The following is a 20,919-nucleotide window of genomic DNA, read 5'->3' on the forward strand; positions in this document are numbered from 1 at the left end:
ACCAAAAAAGTGTTAAACAAATCTAAATATATTTTATATTAGAGATTCTTCAAATAGCCACCCTTTGCCTTGACAGCTTTGCACACTTTTGGCATTCTCTCAACCAGCTTCATAAGGTAGTCACCTGGAATTAATTTCAATTAACAGGTGTGCCTTCTTAAAAGTTAATTTGTGGAATTTCTTTCCTTCTCAATGTGTTTGAGCCAATCAGTTGTGTTGTGACAAGGTAAGGGGGGTATACATAAGATAGCCCTATATGGTGAAAGACCAAGTAAATATTATGGCAATAACAGATCAAATAAGCAAAGAGAAACAACAGTCCATCACTTTAAGTCATGAAGGTCAGTCAATAAGGAACATTTCAAAAACGTTGAAAGTTTCTTCAAGTGCAGTTGCAAAAATCATCAAGCACTATGATGAAACTGGCTCTCATGAGGACCGCCACAGGAATGGAAGACCCAGAGTTACCTCTGCTGCAGAGGATAAGTTCATTAGAGTTACCAGCCTCAGAAATTGCAGCCCAAATACATTTTTCACAGAGTTCAAGTAACAGACACATCTCAACATCAACTGTTCAGAGGAGACTGTGTGAATCAGGGCTTCATGGTTATACTGCTGCAAAGAAACCACTACTAAAGGACACCAATAATAAGAAGCGACTTGCTTGGGCCAAGAAACATGAGCAATGGACATTAGACCGGTTGGAGATTGGAGATTTTTGGTTCCAACCGCCTTGTCTTTGTGAGACATGGTGTGGGTGAACGGATGATCTCCACATGTGTATTTCCCACTGTGAAGCATGGAGGAGGAGGTGTTATGGTGTGGGGGTGCTTTGCTGGTAACACTGTCTGATTTATTTAGAATTCAAGGCACACTTAACCAGCATGGCTACCACAGCATTCTGCAGCGATACGCCATCCCATCTGGATTGGGTTTAGTAGGACTGTCATTTGTTTTTCAACAGGACAATGACCCAACACACCTCCAGGCTGTGTAAGGGCTATTTTACCAAGAAGGAGAGTGATAGAGTGCTCCATCAGATGACCTGGCCTCCACAATCCCCCGACCTCAACCAAATTGAGATGATTTGGGATGAGTTGGACCGCAGAGTGAAAGAAAAGCAGCCAACAAGTGCTCAGCATATGTGGGAACTCCTTCAAGACTGTTGGAAAAGCATTCCAGGTGAAGCTGGTTGAGAGAATGAGAAGAGTGTGCAAAGCTGTCATCAAGGCAAAGGGTGGCTATTTGAAGAATCTCAAATATATTTAGATTTGTTTAACCATTTTTTGGTTACTACATGATTCCATATGTGTTATTTCATAGTTTGGATGTCTTCACTATTATTCTACAATGTATAAAACAGTAAAAAGAAAGAAAAACCCTTGAATGAGTAGGTGTTCTAAAACTTTTGACCGGTAGTGTATATATACTGTATATATGATGGCACATTAGCCTGCATGTGTTCTGATTACAAAGTAGCCTATTCACCTTTTCAGATGTCGTCCATAATAATAACCAGTTTGGGACCTATACTATCCATCATCATCATTCAATCCTGTCACTCACAGACAGTTAGTCAGTCATAATTTAGAGGTAGAGATGTTACACTACTCTTTATACTGAATCTTGACATGCAGGATCACTTAACTGATGGGTCATCAACTTATCAACCTACGGCTCTATAGGGACCTCTCAGATGACAATCATGCTATAAGAATGGCTATGCTGAGTTTGAAATGGCACCCTTTTCCATAGTGCACTACTTTTGAGCAGGGCCATGCAATGTCTAGGCCCAGTCCAAAATGTTCCGCTATGGGCCCTAGTTAAAAGTAGTGTACTACATAGGGAATAGGATGCCATTTCGGATGCTACCCATAGTGTGCTTGACCTGGTAGCGGATCTGGGTTCAGTTACTATTTGAAATCTTTCAAATACTTGAAATGTTTGCTTAGGCTACCTGGAGTGCCAGGTGGGTGGGATTTACAGTTTTTGAACTTTTCTATTAGTCCATTAAGCCAGGCAAGCTCAATCAAGCACAGATAATGTACTTGAAATCATTTCAAATAGTAATTGAACCCAGGTCTGAGTGTTAGAGGACTGCAGCTGAATGCGGTTGGCTCGACATTCATGATCATCGGAAGGAGTTACACAGCAGCCTGTTATTAAGAAAATGCCTTGAAGTGCTTTGAAGCCAATGTTATGTATGTCATCAGCTAATTAATTCCACTGCTGGCAATCCAGGCTGGGGCAGAGAAGGAGGGAGGAGTAGGAGGAGGACAGGGAGATGAACAGTTCACTCTCTGTTGTTTATCCTTTTATTATTATACTTTTTAAATGATTTTTTCCCCAGACAATTATAAAGACCCCCAAAAAAGAATTATAATAATAATATAAAGATAACATACATATATAAGTCAAACTAAATCAAATAGCAAATAGCAACAGGTACCATTATCAGCAGCAAATGCAGTTAGCTAATGCATTTAGCAGCAGATACATTTTCATAAAACAGTTATATTTTCAGAGCTTTTCCAGATCAACTAGTACAATTCTTATTATTATTACTATTATTATTATTATTTCCTTTCCCTCTCTTTCTATGAAGCAAGGATACTCGCTGGGTCTCAGGATGCCCAACACCTTTTAAAATCTTTTCCCCAATAAAGACAGTAAAGGAGCCCGTAGTTTCAAGAATGTGGAACCGCTATACTCTTAAGTCCATTTTCAATTTTTCGAATGGAAAAACACCTGCAACTTCTTTTACCCACAAGTGAAAAGCGGGTGGGTTTTCATTTTCCCAATGCACAAGAATACATTTCTTTGCAAAGTATGAAATAGTTATCGGCAACCTTGTCTTGTCCGAGTCAAGCATAATATTTAGCATGTAATTAAGGAGGTAAAGGCTTGGAGATTGTACCAATTCTATATCAAAAACGATCTGAGTGGCTGTATGAATAGAGTGCCAGTTGTTCATCCTTCTAATCACTTGCCCCCAGGCCTGTGTGTTTGTGCTTGTGCGCGCTCTCCTAAACTCTGCCACCTAAAGTTTGCAAACGCCAAGATGGCTTCATGCATCCAAACATGTAGCTTCAGTCCATTAGCTAGAGTCTCGCCACAGTCAGACTCGGTCACTCCCACAATAGGGCTCTTACAACACATCTATAGAAAGGGTGAACTCTTTCTCAATTAAATTGGATAGATTATATGGGAATTACCTTTGCTGCACATTATTTGAATACATAAAGCTACATTTTACTTGAATTAAAATGAGCTTGAATAAGTGTTAGTAATCAAAGGAATGAATTTGAGATAAAAGACCAATGGGAGGGAGGGACATGGAGATTGTGAGGTGAGGAGCATATCGTTTTATCACCAGAGTCAAAAAGCATAGTGAGAGAGAGAGAGCTCATTCATCGTCACAGAGGAAAAGTAATAGATGTTTTCTGCTTTAAAGGAGAAGCTAAAGCAAGAGGGATGGGTACGAGAGAGTGAAAGAGAGAGGTCCCCTTCCCTTCCCCGCTTTAAAGCAAACAATCCATTAAGTGGAGGGCAGAGCAGGGATCAGTGCTCTAGGGCCTGGTGTAATCCATGGTAAGACACGATGAAGGAGTAGGGTTTAAAAGCCTGCACAGGCTGCTGTGGAGAGAGGGAGATGTCACCTCCTTTAAAAGCGTAAGAGCACAATCTCACCGGTATAAATGCCACATTTGCATCTGCCGAAGGGGACAGGGAAGGGAAGGGAGGGGCAGGGAGAAGGAAGAAGGGAGTGGAGAGAGGGGGAAGAAGAGAGGAGGGGAGGGTGGTCTCGTCTTCCTTTCCTTCACAGCTTTTCATTGTCATTCATTATCACTCACAAACAGGTACAGACCTCCTAGACTGGCCTCATATACTGGCGTCCTGTTGTGTTATTGATCCCTATTGATTTCTCCAACTGGCTAATGGGGGGGTCACGGAGAGTACAGCTAGAATAAACTCACAAAGCATAGACATACTGTATGTCAGCAAGGTCCTTGCAATATTGTACTGTTCCTAGTATAAGGTGATAAGGGGAGGAGTGGAGTAAGTCGCTCTGGATAAGAGCGTCTGCTAAATGACTTAAATGTAAATGTAAATGGAGTCGGGTGGAAAGGAGAGGATGAGGGGGTATGAGAGAGGACGAGAAAGGGGGAAAGGAGAGGGAAAAGGGTGAGTCGGGAGGAGAGGGAAAAGAAGGGAGGGGATGTCAGGAGAAGGGAGGAAAGAAGAGAGAAGGGGTGAGTCGGTAGGGGGAAGGAGAAGGGAGGAAAGGAGAGAGGAGGGGTGAGTCAGGAGGAGAGGAGAAATGTAGGAGAGATGAGGCACTTTAAGTCTCCCCGAGCCCTCCTTTAAAGAGCTGATCTTGTAACCCTCTCAGAATGGTTTCACACTCTGCTCGTGTTCTTCAGAATAGCACCTCTCAGAAGACTGAAGAGCTATTACCTGAGCAGCACAGTATAATGTAGTGGGCCTGCTCTGATTTGTCTCATTTCTCGCAAAGGGTAATGGGATAGCTCGAAAGTAGTCCGGCTACAATGGGCTGCCATGAATTTAGAAAATATTACCTAGGTGACATTGTCTAATGTACCCAATTACACCTTCAAATAGTAAAAATTAATATAACCTAAAACAATACATCTGTAATTGATTGTGAAGTTTTTTTTCTCAAGAAGTCTTAGTTGCTCAATTTGACATCTAGCTAAGAAGTTTGATTCTTGACGGAGCAGTATTTCTGGAGTTTAACAACGTGCACGACAACAAGCTAGCTTAAATTTGTCCATTAGTTGGCTAACGTATCTCTAAGCCAGTCACTGAAAGGAATAGGAAGCTAACCTAGTGCACACACTCAAGGCTGAACACCAAATGTTTCCTCCATAAGCTAGATACATTTAGCAACATTATTTTACGACAATGAATGAGTTATGAAGAAGCATCTAGCGCTGCCTGTTCTGCCACGAGTCATAGCCTCTCGTCAGTTCAGCTGCTGCTGCACTCAGCTGACCCCAACGTTAGTAGCAATTGTGGAGAAACATTCTGATCTACAGACTGTTTTCTGACAACAGTCCCCCTTCATTTTGGAGCAGCATGTCTACAACTTCAGGGCAAGCTAAGCAAGCTGTTTATTTGTCAGTAAAGGTAGAACTAGCTAGCTATGTTAGTAAGCAAGCTACAACAAGTTGGCTAAGCAGCTGATCAAGTCATGGCAACCGACGTGGTTTCACATAATTTTAGCAAGACCTGCCCGCTGGCATCGCGTAGGAGTGACCTGGATGGAAAATTCTTCAGGATAATAGCGGACGATATTGCCACTCCAATTTGCCATATCTTCAATTTAAGGCTACTAGAAAGTGTGTACCCTCAGGCCTGGAGGGAAGCAAAAGTCATTCCGCTACCCAAGAATAGTAAAGCATCCTTTACAGGCTCAAATAGCCAACCAATCAGCCTGTTACCAACCCTTAGTAAACTTCTGGGAAAAATGGTGTTTGACCAGATACAATGCTATTTTACAGTAAACAAATAATTGACAACAGACTTTCAGCATGCTTATAGGGAAGGACATTCAACAAGCACAGAACTCACAGAAATGACTGATGATTGGATGAGAGAAATTGATGATAAAAAAGATTGTGGGGGCTGTTTTTGTTAGACCTCAGTGCGGCTTTTGACATTATCGATCATAGCCTGCTGCTGGAAAAATGTATGTGTTATGGCTTTACACCCCCTGCTATATTGTGGATAAAGAGCTATCTGTCTAACAGAACACATAGGGTGTTCTTTAATGGAAGCCTCTCCAACATAATGAAATCATGAATTCCCCAGAGCAGCTGTTTAGGCCCCTTACTATTTTCAATCTTTACTAACGACATGTGACTGGCTTTGAGTAAAGCCAATGTGTCTATGTATGAGGATGACTCAACACTATAAACTTCAGCTACTATAGCGACTGAAATGACTGCATCACTTAACAAAGAGCTGCAGTTAGTTTCGGAATGAGTGGCAAGGGATAAGTTACTCCTAAATATTTCCAAAACTAAAAGCATTGTATTTGGGACAAATCATTCACTAAACCCTAAACCTCAACTAACTCTTGTAACGAATAATGTGGAAATTGAGCAAGTTGAGATGACTAAACTGCTTGGAGTAACCCTGGATTGTAAACTGTCATGGTCAAAACATATTGATACAACAGTAACTAAAATGGGGAGAAGTCTGTCTATAATAAAGCACTGCTCTGCCATCTTAACACTATCAACAAGGCAGGTCCTACAGGCCCTAGTTATGTCGCACCTGGACTACTGTTCAGTATTGTGGTCAGGTGCCACAAAGAGGGACTTAGGAAAATTACAATTGGCTCAGAACAGGGCAGCACGGCTGGCCCTTAAAAGTACACAGGGAGCTAACATTAATAATATGCATGACAATCTCTCATGGCTCTAAGTGGAGGAGAAATTGACTTCATCACTACTTGTTTTTTAAGAAGTGTTGACAAGCTGAATGTCCTGAGCTGTCTGTTTAAACTACTAGCACACAGCTCGGCAATGCATACCCCACAAGACATGCCACCAGAGGTCTCTTCACAAGTCCAGAACAAACTATGGGAGGCGCACAGTACTACATAGAGCCATGACTACATAGAAAACTATTCCACATCAGGTAACTGATGCAAGCACTAGAATCTCAAAAAATACATCTTATGGAACAGCAGCTAGCCTTGGCAGCAGCTAATGGGGATCCCTCATAAATACAAATACAAACTGCTGGGCACAGACGTCAATTCAACGTCTATTCCACATAATTTCATTAAAATGACAACCAGTGTGTGCCCAGTGGGTAGCCACCACCTCGTTTCAAAATTTTTGCAAATTGAATTGCAAAGTATTAAATCACTGTCACGACGTGTGTGTAACAAGTGCGCTGAGAGCCGGGAAGCAGGTTCAGGGAGTGAGTGTTTAAATAAATAAATGCAACTAAATACCAAACAAGAAACACAAACAACGCACAGACATGACAGTGGAACAGAAACAATAACGCCTGGGGAAGGAACCAAAGGGAGTGACATATATAGGGAAGGTAATCAGGGAAGTGAGTCCAGGTGGGTCTGATGGCGCGCAGGTGCGCGTAACAATGGTGACAGGTGTGTGCCATAAAGAGCAGCCTGGTGACCTAGAGGCCAGAGAGGGAGCACAAGTGACAGTACCCCCTCCCCAATGATCGGGTCCAGCCGCAGGACGCCGACCAAAATGACGATCCCGGGGATCAGGAGTGGACCAGACACCTCTGCAGAGACGCGGGAAACCTGTCAATCCGGCTGAGACGCAGGAGCATGGCGACCTAGAGAGCAAACCTGACGGTACCCCCTCCCCGACGCGTTCGCCTCCAGCCGCAGGACGCCAACCCAAGGGACGATCCCAGGGATCAGGAGCGGACCGGTCACCCCTGCTGATGCGAGGGAACCTGTCGCCGGCTGGGACGCGGGAACCCAACAGACCGGCTGAGGCAGGAGAACCTGGCGATCCGGCTGAGGCATGAGAGCCTGAGGAGCCGGTGGTCGCAGGGGAGCCTGGGGATCCGACGAAGGCATGAAAGCCAGACGAGCCAGCGGACGCAGGGGAGCCTGGCGATCTGGCTGAGGCATGAAAGCCTGTCGCGGCTCCCGGACCCGACGTCATTCCACCTGACACAAAAAAAAACGCTCCCTGATAAAGTAATCCTTCTAACCCCCCCCCCCCCCCCCCTTAAAAGAGTTAGATGCACTATTGTAAAGTGGTTGTTCCACTGGATATCATAAGGTGAATGCACCAATTTGTAAGTCGCTCTGGATAAGAGCGTCTGCTACATGACTTAAATGTAAATGTAAAATGATGCTTCCCTTAGGTGAGGTGTTATTCTGTAACGAGTGCGGTGAGAGTCGGGAAGCAGGTTCAGGGAGTCAGTGTTTTAATAAATAAATGCAACTAAATACAGAACAACGCACAGACATGACACTGGAACAGAAACAATAATGCCTGGGGAAGGAACCAAAGGGAGTGACATATACAGTTGAAGTCAGAAGTTTACATTAAAACTTCATTAAAGTCATTAAAACTTGTTTTTCAACCACTCCACAAATTTCTTGTTAACAAACTATAGTTTTGGCAAGTCGGTTAGGACATGTAATTTTTCCAACAATTATTTACAGACAGATTATTTCACTTATAATTCACTGTATCACAATTCCACTAGGTCAGAAGATTACATACAATAAGATGACTGTGCCTTTGAACAGCTTGGAAAATTCCAGAAAATGATGTCATGGCATCATTTAGAAGCTTCTGATAGGCTAATTGACATCATTTGAGTCAACTGGAGGTGTACCTGTGGATGTATTTCAAGGCCTACCTTCAAAATCAGTGCCTCTTTGCTTGACATCATGGGAAAATCAAAAGAAATCAGCCAGACCTCAGAAAAACTATTGGGGACCTCCACAAGTCAATCCCCCTGAGACAGACTCTTTCTCTTTGGGGTAATCTCTCCTCTCCACCTCACCCTCCCTGTGGTTTTGAGTGTTTTATTTTAGCAGGCCTGGACTGCCAAGTGGGTGGGGTTTGCACTTTGGGGAATTTCTATTGGTTCCATTGCAACAGGCAAGCTCAATGAAGAAATTATTTGAACCCAGGTCTGCCATTCACAGCATCGTGATTAAAATAATGCTCTATCTTCTCACCTATATACATGTGACCAGTGACCCATAACCCCATGTGAGAATGCCCCTAATGTACAAAACAAGTGAAAACCTGCCTTGACAGGCAATACAAAAAATACAAAATATGTTTTCTTGTCACATACACCGGATAGGTGCAGTGAAATGTGTTTATTTACAGGGTCAGCCATAGTAGTACGACGGGTTAAGTGCCTTGCTCTAGGATACATTTTTTTTCACGTTGATGAATCAGGTATTCGAACAGCGACAATATATACGCAACACATTAAATGAGCACAGAAGAAGGCCAAAATGGCTCCTACAGTGTCAATCCCGGTATATGAATGCAATTGGGTTTTCTGCAGTCATGATATGTCCTTCTGGTGAACCCATGGTGAGGGGAAATGCTCTGTGACCTGGATATAGATGCCCTGCATCCATCCATCCACACTACTCAGCAGGGTCATGGTGTCTGTGTTCATACGCGCACGGACACACACACATAAACGCACGCACACACACACTTCCACCAGCGGAGGCTGCTGAGAGGAACCATTAGAAAGGAGGAAGGGCTTATTGTAATGGATGGAACGGAGTAAAGCGCGGTTTCCATATGTGTGATGTGTTTGATACCATTCAATTGATTCCATTCCAGCCATTACAATGAGCCCATCCTCCTATAGCTCCTCCCACCAGCCTCCTCTGGAATACACATGCACACAGATGCACACACATACACACATACACTAGAACTACAGTACAGAACTGCAGTACAGCCCAGGGCAGGCCGCCTTTCTGGTTATAATGACACCCAACAGATTGACAGAACAGCCTTCCAAGCATATCAACTTCAACATCATATCACGAAAGGAAACAAGAGAGGCGAAGAGAGAGAAAGAGAACAGAAAAAGAGAGAGAGAGCGAAAGGGAGAGAAAAAAACATAACTCTTGTACAAAAGAGCACAGGACCAGCTTAAACAACGTCATATCGGCATTACACAACAGTTAGTGAGGTAGCTGGGTTTGGAGAGAAGCCAAGCGTTGAAATGAGATAGATGATTAGTTTACGCTACAGTCCAGACTGGATTTAATGTTTCTGTCTTTTACTCCTGACTGCACAATGAATGACTCTCCCTGCGGGGACAATAAAGTTTGAATTGGAAACGTTGGGTCTGGTTACAGGTTAACATTGCTGGTGTTACTGTTCTGCTGTCTGCTACTGTACCTCACCCTCTCCTCCTTGGCACAGAGAGGCTGTAGCGTGTGTGTGTGTTTGGTGCAGGTTGCTCATCGATCTGTAAGAAGATTGGCAGATGAGTCACTGGGCCATCGTCCTTCAACTATGTTACATCGTGCATGCCACTCACCTGGGGGGCCAGGGACTGACATGTCATAGAGAGGCCATGGTCACCTGTCATTTCAGAGAAATGTCTCTCTTACCTTCCTGTTCACCCCCTGATCTTTGACTTCACTGCCCTAGCCCCATTATTATCTCTCTATCTCACACACTCATGTCATTTCCTGCTCTCTGTTTTCTCTCTCTCTCTCTGGGGCTGACCCCTGCCTCTTTCGTCCATTATATTGCACTCTTCATTTACTCCTTCAATTCTTCATTAACCCAGCGCCATCCGCAATTCTCGGTTGCTCTTTAAATCTGCTTCGCCTCAGCTATTATCTTATTTCCCTCATTATTGCCCTCTCTCTCTGTCTCTGTCTTTCTCTCTTTTCCTCCCTCCTGGGCGCTCCAGCTAAGGCAGAGAAAAGAGGAGAAGAACGAAAGACGAAAGGAGTGGAGAGGGAAGGACAGGAAAGTAACAGAAAGAGGAAAGGAAAAGGAAGTGGAGGAAAGAAAAGGAAAGGAGAAGAGAGGAGATGGGAGAGTAATGGCAAATTCTTCACAGGGACCTCATGGATGAGGGAGCAGGGCCCATCATATGAGATGTTTATTCTGATGAAGGAGAATGAACCAGCAGATGAGATGTTTATCTTGATGAAGGAGAATGAACCAGCAGATGAGATGTTTATCTTGATGAAGGAGAATGAACCAGCAGATGAGATGTTTATCTTGATGAGGGAGCAGGACCCAACAGATGAGATGTTTATTCTGATGAAGGAGAATGAACCAGCAGATGAGATGTTTATCTTGATGAGGGAGCAGGGCCCATCATATGAGATGTTTATTCTGATGAAGGAGAATGAACCAGCAGATGAGATGTTTATCTTGATGAGGGAGCAGGACCCAACAGATGAGATGTTTATTCTGATGAAGGAGAATGAACCAGCAGATGAGATGTTTATCTTGATGAGGGAGCAGGACCCAACAGATGAGATGTTTATTCTGATGAAGGAGAATGAACCAGCAGATGAGATGTTTATCTTGATGAGGGAGCAGGACCCAACAGATGAGATGTTTATTCTGATGAAGGAGAATGAACCAGCAGATGAGATGTTTATCTTGATGAGGGAGCAGGACCCAACAGATGAGATGTTTATTCTGATGAAGGAGAATGAACCAGCAGATGAGATGTTTATCTTGATGAGGGAGCAGGACCCAACAGATGAGATGTTTATTCTGATGAAGGAGAATGAACCAGCAGATGAGATGTTTATCTTGATGAGGGAGCAGGACCCAACAGATGAGATCTTTATCCTGCGAGGACTGAGAGAGACAACGGCGTGCATCAGAGGCATCTTATAGTAGGATCCCAGCAGGGGCCTCCGCTTTTCTATTCTACACTCTTAGAAAAAAGAGTTCCAAAGGGTTCTTCAGCGGTCCTCATAAGATAGTACCCTTTTTAGTTCCAGGTAGAACCCTTTTTGGTTCCAGGTAGAACCCTTTTGGATTCCATGTAGAACCCTCTATTGAATGGGTTCTGCAACCAAAAAGGGTTCTTCAAAGGCTTCTCCTATGGGGACAGCCGAAGAACCCTTTAAGGTTCTAGATAGTACATTTTTTCCTAAGAGTGTATAGCGACTCACACTGTATACTATACACACCACTCACTGAGACAGAGTAAAACAAATACAGTGCATATCATTTGTAAGAGACCTTTGATCATCAACGGTCCAAAATATTTCATTTTTTACAATTAATACATTATATTCCATGTCTTTAGCTCTTCTAACTAATGTAATGTTCAGCACTCATGGAGATACATGGTTACACAAGCGCTGAAAGCCTACAATGTAACAGCCAGCCCATTGCATCGCATCACACATTTCCATATCTCAGTTCGCGGTCCTTCATTTGTCTCACTGGCACTGTGTTGGATAGTACCCGCCGGGTGACAGGCAGAAACAGCGTCCACCCCTCTCTCCCCTATCTCACTGCCCCTCCCTGCCATCCTCTCCCATGTGCTTCCCCCTCCCTGCCATCCCCTGCCTGTGCCCCCCCCCCCCCCCCTTCACCTCGCCTCACCCCCCTCGCCCCATGTCTCACCCGCCTCGTACAGTGACGGTGCGTGCGTGGAGGCTGAGGGAGGTCGTGGTACGGTCACTGCTTAAAGCCCGGCCACATTGTGACTCCGAGCTGCAGAATGTGCCAGGATGCATTAACACACTGCCGCCTGGCTGAGCAGAGAGAGAGAGGGAGATAAAGAGAGAGATAGAGGGGGGGCGGGTAGAGAGAGAGAGAAGGATTAGAGATAGCGAGAGCAATAGAGAGAGAGAGAGAGAGAGAGAGAGAACAAGATAGAGAGAAAACAATTTAGAGAGAGAGAGAGAGAGGAGCGAGGGCATCAGCGCACTTACACTAACATAGCTCAGAGGCCCCCAGGGCATGAGGTCCTCACGAGGTGGCTCATCAAATATGAAGGCGCTGTGAGGCCTATGAAGCTCTCTTCATCTTCTCTATCTCTCTCCTCTTTATCTCTTTCTCTCATTTTCTTTCTCTCCCTCTCACTGTCATTATCTCTTTCTCTCTTTTCCTCCCTGTCCTTTTTAGCTCTCACTCTCCACATCAGCACGAATACATCCTTAGGCTGGAGCCCATCTTTTCACTGCAGTCACATTTCCACACTGGCTTTGTGTCTTTCAAATGGACCAGCAGTGAGAGCATGACTGCTTGGGGATGGGAAGGGTACTGAGTCTGTGTGAGTCTGTTTGTGTGTGATTAAACGTGTTTGCATGAACACGGACTGACTACATAGTATTTGCTTTAATGTTGAGTTTGACTGACTAATTGGCCGAGCTTCACTGAGTGATCTCACCCAAAGCTCAGAACTCCGCCTCTTAGGGACCAGACTGATGATGGGATGAAAAGGGGGAGCCAATGGCAAAGCACCACAGCTGGCCACTGCGGGCCTCTCAAGCTTCGAGGACATGAGCTCATTTTCACTCCTGCCTTAAGCAGGGTTGAGCAGCTCTGATGGGCCTTTTGCTAAGCTGTAACTATAGCTCAGATCAGATCTAATGGTGCGACAGTGTTGGCGAGATCAACCTGCTGGGGGTTATATAGATAGTCAGTGGAGGGAGGCTTTGAAGCATTTGTCATCCACACACACACACGCACACACACGCATACACACACACCACTCAAGCAAGCATCTGATCCGTGTAGCCAAACAGAAATTGACATACTGTATGAAAGGGTCTCTGTCCAGAGACTTCTGCTAGGAGCAAACATGAGTCCACAACGTCGCAAGCATACACACGCACGAACACACACACACTGCACTAAGTGCTCCACACGACCCCCACCATGTGGCCAAGGACAGGCTAGGGAAGTCACTGAGGCAGGGATGCATTTGGCGGGCAGACTCCGGGGTCAAGCTGGGAGCAAAACCATCTCCGGTCTGACCTTGAACCTGTACTGAACGACAGTCAATCCCATACACAGTATACACAGTAACTCTTGGAGCCACACAACACACACAGTAACTCATACCATAGAAATAGAATTTGGATTCTACCATTTAAATAGAATTCTAAGAACTCCTACAACAGGTATCCATCGAATTCCATTTTTATAGATCATACAGTATGGCTTCTCCTGACCAAGCATGAGATACAGAGGGCATCTTTCTTCTGAATGGCTATCACTGGACAGGGGAACATACACGTGACAGGCCTACTTAAAACAAAAGTGAATTAGTACAGCAATCAGCTTTCATGTGAAGGTACAGTATTGCCATGACACATACTTTGCAAAGTATTATCAGATTTAACCAAGGTCCATCTCTCCCAGGTATAGGCAGAGTTCACTAGGTCAATAATCAATGATCAGACTAGGCAACCCTACTGATGAGAGCATTGATCACACAGAAACATAGAGAGTATCACCGCACACACAGACACCCACACCTTAGCACGCACGATCACGCACACACGCATACACACCACAGGACGTTGGTGGCACTTTAATTGGGGAGAACGGACTCTTGGTAATGACTGGAGTGCAATCAGAGGAATGGTATCAAACACATGGTTTACAGGTGTTTGATGCCATTCCATTTGCCCCGTTCCAGCCATTATTATGAGCCGTTCTCCCCTCAGCAGCCTCCACTGATACACACACACACACACACACACACACACACACACACACACACACACACACACACACACACACACACACACACACACACACACACACACACACACACACACACACACACACACACACACGTTAGCTAACCCTTCACCTAACCCTAACCTTAACCCCGAATCCCTAGCCTAGCTAACATTAGCCACCTAGCTAATGTTAGCGTTAGCCACCAAGCTAAAGTTGCCCACAACAAATTAGAATTCATAATATGAAATAGATGATGAACCATACCAAACATAACAGACCATACTCATTTGGGTGTCCCAAATTTTCGTTTACTATGTTACGTCTACCCCTGAGTCCAGGTTGTTTTAGCGAGGCAGACCTCCAATACTGGTTCCATCCAGAATCGACCGATTTCATACTTACTTTGCTCTGAAACCTCAGACCCATACACTGTCAATGACAACACATGCTCCAGCCAATGCATTGTCAATGCCTCTGCCCAGGGCTTTGGCTTGAACTATAGGGATCCCATTGGTTGGAAGTATCCATTTCCCAGTATCATGACAGGAGACACTCCATCCTACCTAATGAAGGCAAAAGGGGCATTTTTTAATTTATTACCTTTATTTAACTAGGCCAAGTCAGTTAAGAACAAATTCTTATTCAAAATGATGGCCTACCCCAGACGACGCTGGGCCAATTGTGCACCTCCCTATGGGACTCTAACCACGGTCAGATGTGATTCAGCCTGGATTTGAACCAGGGACTGTAGTGACACCTCTTGCACTGAGATGCAGTGCCTTACACCGCTGCGCCACTCAGGACTGGCATCAGATTAGATTGACCTGGACATAATAGAATGTTGTTAATTGGGCTAGTAATTAGACACATTCCATGTGGGTCAATGTGCCAGATTTGTGTAACATGTCATGTCATAGCCTACTGTAGGCTTATCATGGACATTAAAGGAAAAAAATAGAGGCCTCTATTGAAACGATTTACCACATTGATAGGAAAGTCGGTGTTGAAATGACGCCCACTTTAATGGGGAAAATTCTTTATGATGTAAGACTATGTATGTTACTGATAATATACAGTATATACACTGCTCAAAAAAATAAAGGGAACACTTAAACAACACAATGTAACTCCAAGTCAATCACACTTCTGTGAAATCAAACTGTCCACTTAGGAAGCAACACTGATTGACAATAAATTTCACATGCTGTTGTGCAAATGGAATAGACAAAAGGTGGAAATTATAGGCAATTAGCAAGACACCCCCAATAAAGGAGTGGTTCTGCAGGTGGTGACCACAGACCACTTCTCAGTTCCTATGCTTCCTGGCTGATGTTTTGGTCACTTTTGAATGCTGGCGGTGCTTTCACTCTAGTGGTAGCATGAGAAGGAGTCTACAACCCACACAAGTGGCTCAGGTAGTGCAGCTCATCCAGGATGGCACATCAATGCGAGCTGTGGCAAGAAGGTTTGCTGTGTCTGTCAGCGTAGTGTCCAGAGCATGGAGGCGCTACCAGGAGACAGGAGAAGGCCGTAGGAGGGCAACAACCCAGCAGCAGGACCGCTACCTCCGCCTTTGTGCAAGGAGGAGCACTGCCAGAGCCCTGCAAAATGACCTCCAGCAGGCCACAAATGTGCATGTGTCAGCATATGGTCTCACAAGGGCTCTGAGGATCTCATCTCGGTACCTAATGGCAGTCAGGCTACCTCTGGCGAGCACATGGAGGGCTGTGCGGCCCCACAAAGAAATGCCACCCCACACCATGACTGACCCACCGCCAAACCGGTCATGCTGGAGGATGTTGCAGGCAGCAGAACGTTCTCCACAGCATTTCCAGACTCTGTCACGTCTGTCACATGTGCTCAGTGTGAACCTGCTTTCATCTGTGAAGAGCACAGGGCGCCAGTGGCGAATTTGCCAATCTTGGTGTTCTCTGGCAAATGCCAAACGTCCTGCACGGTGTTGGGCTGTAAGCACAACCCCCACCCGTGGACGTCGGGCCCTCATACCACCCTCATGGAGTCTGTTTCTGGCCGTTTGAGCAGACACATGCACATTTGTGGCCTGCTGGAGGTCATTTTGCAGGGCTCTGGCAGTGCTCCTCCTTGCACAAAGGCGGAGGTAGCGGTCCTGCTGCTGGGTTGTTGCCCTCCTACGGCCTCCTCCACGTCTCCTGATGTACTGGCCTGTCTCCTGGTAGCGCCTCCATGCTCTGGACACTACGCTGACAGACACAGCAAACCTTCTTGCCACAGCTCGCATTGATGTGCCCTCCTGGATGAGCTGCACTACCTGAGCCACTTGTGTGGGTTGTAGACGCCGTCTCATGCTACCACTAGAGTGAAAGCACCGGCAGCATTCAAAAGTGACCAAAACATCAGCCAGGAAGCATAGGAACCGAGAAGTGGTCTGTGGTCACCACCTGCAGAACCACTCCTTTATTGGGGGTGTCTTGCTAATTGCCTATAATTTCCACCTTTTGTCTATTCCATTTGCACAACAGCATGTGACATTTATTGTCAATCAGTGTTGCTTCCTAAGTTGACGGTTTGATTTCACAGAAGTGTGATTGACTTGGAGTTACATTGTGTTGTTTAAGTGTTTCCTTTATTTTTTTGAGCAGTGTATATATATATTTTAAGTATGCTAGAACTGCCTTTGCTGTGAACTAGGCTATTTGTTTAATTCAACACATTTCATAGCCGTTACAAAACAAAGCCCAGTCGTCAGTAGGCTAGGTGAGTGAGGAACAACAGACGCAATAAGATCAGGCCCGGATTCATTCCACCCGAGTGGTTTCTTGGCCACGCCTCTACACACACACACAAGCGTTTCATTCAACATCAGTAAAATTGACATAATTTATTTGCCTTCCACACTGGACTGCGATAATGGGCCATGGGCTATAACTCGAAAGTATGTCTATATTCTTGGATTGGAACATTATCAATGCGCATGTTTTCAATTAATTCTCTTTTACAAGGACAACTTCTGAATTCTGGAAAAATAAAGTAAGTGTTCGAATCAAATTGATTCTAAATAGGAAAGTTTCTATCTGTCATCCATCGTTCTTTTGCAATGTTCTGTTTTGGGTTGTTGAGTAATATAAATACAATTAATTATATTTTTGTTGAGTTGTTGTGCTTAAAAACAGTGGAACAATATGAAGAATAACCATAGCAACCATGGAACATATAAACAAACGCGGAAAAGTATCGACCTAAAGATGGCTACTATGTGGTAAAATTGTATCCTGATTTGCTAGACTACATACATTTAACCCGTTGAAACACTGTAACATTGTAGCCAAGCCTTCGTGCCTGCAATTTATCAGAAGTTATAGCGCAACTTGAAGTAGCCTAGCCTAGTGGTTGCGCACCGCCCAAGGGCAAGGAGTCGCCTTAATGCTGGCAGACGTTTAGGCTAACCAGAGCCTGGGCTTACTAGTTTATTTAATACTATCAAACTATAATTTGAAAAACTAAAGACGAACGTTTTTTTACTCCTATTCTCAACCTGTTCCTGGACTGATTGTTGTTATTGAGTGACTGGATAATGTGCTCCTCCAGTAAGCACAGGGTAGGTGGTGGGGTGGTGCTGGTTCGGCGGTTGGTGAAGGCTCCGCCGGACAGCGACATGTTCCAGGCGGCCACCTCGGGGGACCGTGACTGGCTGCGACTCAGCCTGAAGCGGGCGCTATCCCCAACGCAGCTCGACAAACAGGTGAATCAAGCACTGTGTCGGCGGCTTGACTCGATGTCAATTCAATAACTCCATCTCTTGAAGTGCTAGTCGTTTGTTTATATTTATGCATTCCAACATGTTATCTGTGGCTGTACTGACCTGCTGAGTGTCTGTGTCTGTCTGAGCGTGTGCGTGTGCGTGTGTCCATCCGTCTGTACTTGTGTGCCCTTTTGTGCCTGTCTGAGTGCACCGTGCTCGCCTGTATACCTATATGTACACACACACACTAGGGTCTGACAGTGCTCCACGTGGCCGGCCTACATGGGCAGTTGGAGTGTATGAAGCTGCTGTTGGCATCCCAAGTGGTGGACATAAACGCCAGCTGCCCCCTGGGCCGCAGACCCATCCACATGGTCCTCACTGCCAAGAGCAGACCCCACTCCCATGCCTGCCTCACCTACCTACTGGAGCATGGAGCCCTGCCAAACGTGTACGACATCATCTCTTGCTCTGACAACATTATCCCAATGTCTATAATGAGCGTTGCCTTTATAATGACGATGATGGTGATAATGACAGTGAAGATGAAGGTGGTGATGTACTTTAAGAGAGTCGTGTATTGGTTCATTTCCAGAGCCACTGACACAGGGTTGACGCCCCTCCACCTGGCTGCCACCGAGGGCCTGTGGGAGTGTACCAAGACTCTAGTGCAGGTGGGGGCAGACACTGGTGCACGAGACAACAGAGGACACACACCTCTGGAACTGGCACGCATCTGGTGCCACAGAAGGATCGCCAGGTGTGTGTGTGTGTGAGAAAGAAAGGACAGAAATAGAGGTATAGAGAAAGAGATGTGTGTGTTTGTTTGAGAGGTTTGGTGTAGTAGTCGTGGTAACAAGTTGTGTACTTACCAGGTAATACAGCCATGTCAGAGAGATATTCGTAGATCAGCTGAGGGGCGAGTGGCACCTAGGAGTGGCGCCACCTATCAGAAGACAATGAGTTTACTCGGCTTATTTCTTGACAGAGTGACACTTCACTTGACTGTATGTGTGACTGACTGTGTGTGGCCAGGTTTCTGAAGGACTCTATGTGGCAGAACGAGAAGAAAAGAGAGATGGAGAGGCGCAAGGCGCTGCAGAACCTTCAGCAGGACCTGTTCAACATGCACAGGAGGGCCGAGAACATAGAGAAGGTTTGTCTACTCTACTGTGTGGAAAAACAAAACGCAGTTATTATTACTGTTACTATTACAAAAGTTACTCATGAGTTACAGAGATCTAACACTGTCATCAATGTTAAAAAGTCCAAACCCTTGAATTTAATCAAAAATGAATCATTACTTTTTTCCTAACGATTGTTACCTGGTTCTCCTCCGTGTCCATGTTTCCATGGTGACCTCCCTCAGCTGGGGAGACAGAACTTGATGGAAGAGAAGGTCACGGCGTGGGCCGATAAGAAAGGCCTTCCCCTCCTCTGGGCCCAGCCTAGGGCCATGTGGAACCAGGCGCACGCCCACTGCCTCTCCCCAGACCAGAGGCCACAAAGCCAGAGGACCAAGGCCTGCCACAGGCAGTGTCCAGGGGCCCCGCCTCGGGAGGCCTGGAACATCTCCCCCAACCCCTCCAAACCCCCACCGGCCTCTGTCTCCCGGCCCCAGGGGGTGCGTCTGAGCAGCCAGCCCGAGAGGTCCCCTCCAGAGCCCGACCTGAGGCGCAGCGTAACTCTCTGCAGGGCCCGTGGGGATGGATGTCCCCAGTACACTACCAAGTGGGACGGGTCCCCCCAGTCGGTCCCCAACCTGCCCTGGGATGTCCTTCAGAGGGGGCTGTTTTCTGCTGCCTTCCCATCAAGGATCGCCTCACCCAACCACTTCCAGCCCAACCATGTGCTGGACCTGCCGCGCCTCGGCTGCTCCCCAGGACCCAACACCTCTCCTTGGACAGAGGTGGCCATGCACCTGGCCGAGGAGCTGGAGCCTGGCCACTACTGACTGGATAGAGAGGTAGAAGTTACCCCTAACCAATGATCCAGAGTCAGATTTCTTTCATCCCTCTTAATTGTTAAGGTTAGAATGGCAGGTAGGGTAATCTGATCCTAGATCTGTGGTTGGGGGCAATTTCTACCTTTAGGAGTGGTGGAGATCCACTTTCTCCCAGTCTTACTCTACTATAATGGAGAGACACTGTACTTGACTCTACTATGTCACAAAGCATCACAGGCGATTGGACAGTGGTGTTCTGCAAAACATAACAGATTTTGCATATCAGGAGAGCTATTATTATTGTATATTCTGTATATTCTCGTCCAATAAAAATTGCCAGAGATTATGAAAGGCGTACAAGGATTGTTTGGCAATGTCAGAGCTAACTCCCGAAAATGGTTACAAATGGGTATTGTAATTAGTATATGACTAACTATGTATGTTGTTGAATACAGGAGAGATAAGAGGACTACCCTGTAACTTTCCACTCTGGGCTTGCTGTCCCAATGAAGTGCTTTTGTGTCATTATAGGGCTCCCCCATCCCAATGTCAAACTGGCTATGCATACATAAGTGGAACAACAGCTGAGTTCACCAGTCTCCAGCTACTTCTCTGTGGTTGGAGCTCCTCGGTCTCCTGCGTGAAGGTAAGGGAGGGGTGACACAGGGCTGAGACCACAGTAACCTGGGTCACTTGTCACAAACGGGGGCCTGCTGTCTTGATGACACTCCCTCAGGGTCTAGTCTGGGTCTGCAGGTGAGAGCTTGTCAAAAGAAGGTAGGGGGTGGAGGTGGGAGTTGTGGTTTTGTCCGCTTACTTTGTCATCATAACGCTCACACTTCCTGAGAATCACTTCACACCCCAGCAATGGCATGTCCTGACCTAAGCTCAACCTCCCCCCCCCCCCCGCCCCCCCCAACTGCCGCTAGCCCCAGAACATACACGTATAGTGAAAGCACACAATCAATATAGAGTACCTTGCAAAAGCAGGGTCGTGTTCAGTTCAGTAGTGGGCGATCAATTTTTTGGAACAGAGAAATTACTAA

General features: G+C 45.7%; 1 protein-coding gene across 3 annotated transcripts; it reads left to right on the forward strand.

The window, feature by feature from the left end:
- Window positions 1-16,819: 16,819 nt before the first annotated feature.
- Window positions 16,820-20,224, forward strand: ankrd53 (ankyrin repeat domain 53). 3 transcript variants are annotated; one of them, XM_071333519.1, is made up of 6 exons: window positions 16,820-17,216; window positions 17,775-17,928; window positions 18,180-18,379; window positions 18,524-18,688; window positions 18,964-19,084; window positions 19,298-20,224. In XM_071333519.1, exons 1-6 carry the CDS (start codon window positions 17,104-17,106, stop codon window positions 19,880-19,882), a joined length of 1,338 nt encoding a protein of 445 aa, XP_071189620.1. In that variant the 5' UTR covers window positions 16,820-17,103; the 3' UTR covers window positions 19,883-20,224. The 3 variants fall into 3 exon arrangements, with proteins under 3 accessions (XP_071189620.1, XP_071189622.1, XP_071189621.1); XM_071333521.1 differs by having other exon boundaries at window positions 16,826-17,216; window positions 17,775-18,379; XM_071333520.1 differs by lacking the exon at window positions 16,820-17,216 and having other exon boundaries at window positions 17,259-17,928.
- Window positions 20,225-20,919: the final 695 nt, after the last annotated feature.

The sequence above is a fragment of the Salvelinus alpinus genome, chromosome 11 (genome assembly GCF_045679555.1).
Source record: "Salvelinus alpinus chromosome 11, SLU_Salpinus.1, whole genome shotgun sequence".
NCBI lineage: Eukaryota > Metazoa > Chordata > Actinopteri > Salmoniformes > Salmonidae > Salvelinus > Salvelinus alpinus.

Bases quoted from the DNA above. Each gene is read 5' to 3' on its own strand.
- ankrd53 (XM_071333519.1), top strand. From the start codon at position 17,104: ATGGGCTATAACTCGAAAGTATGTCTATATTCTTGGATTGGAACATTA. The intron at 17,929-18,179 runs GTGAATCAAGCA...CACACACACTAG, and splicing joins CAACGCAGCTCGACAAACAG to GGTCTGACAGTGCTCCACGT. The intron at 18,689-18,963 runs GTGTGTGTGTGT...GTGTGTGGCCAG, and splicing joins TGCCACAGAAGGATCGCCAG to GTTTCTGAAGGACTCTATGT.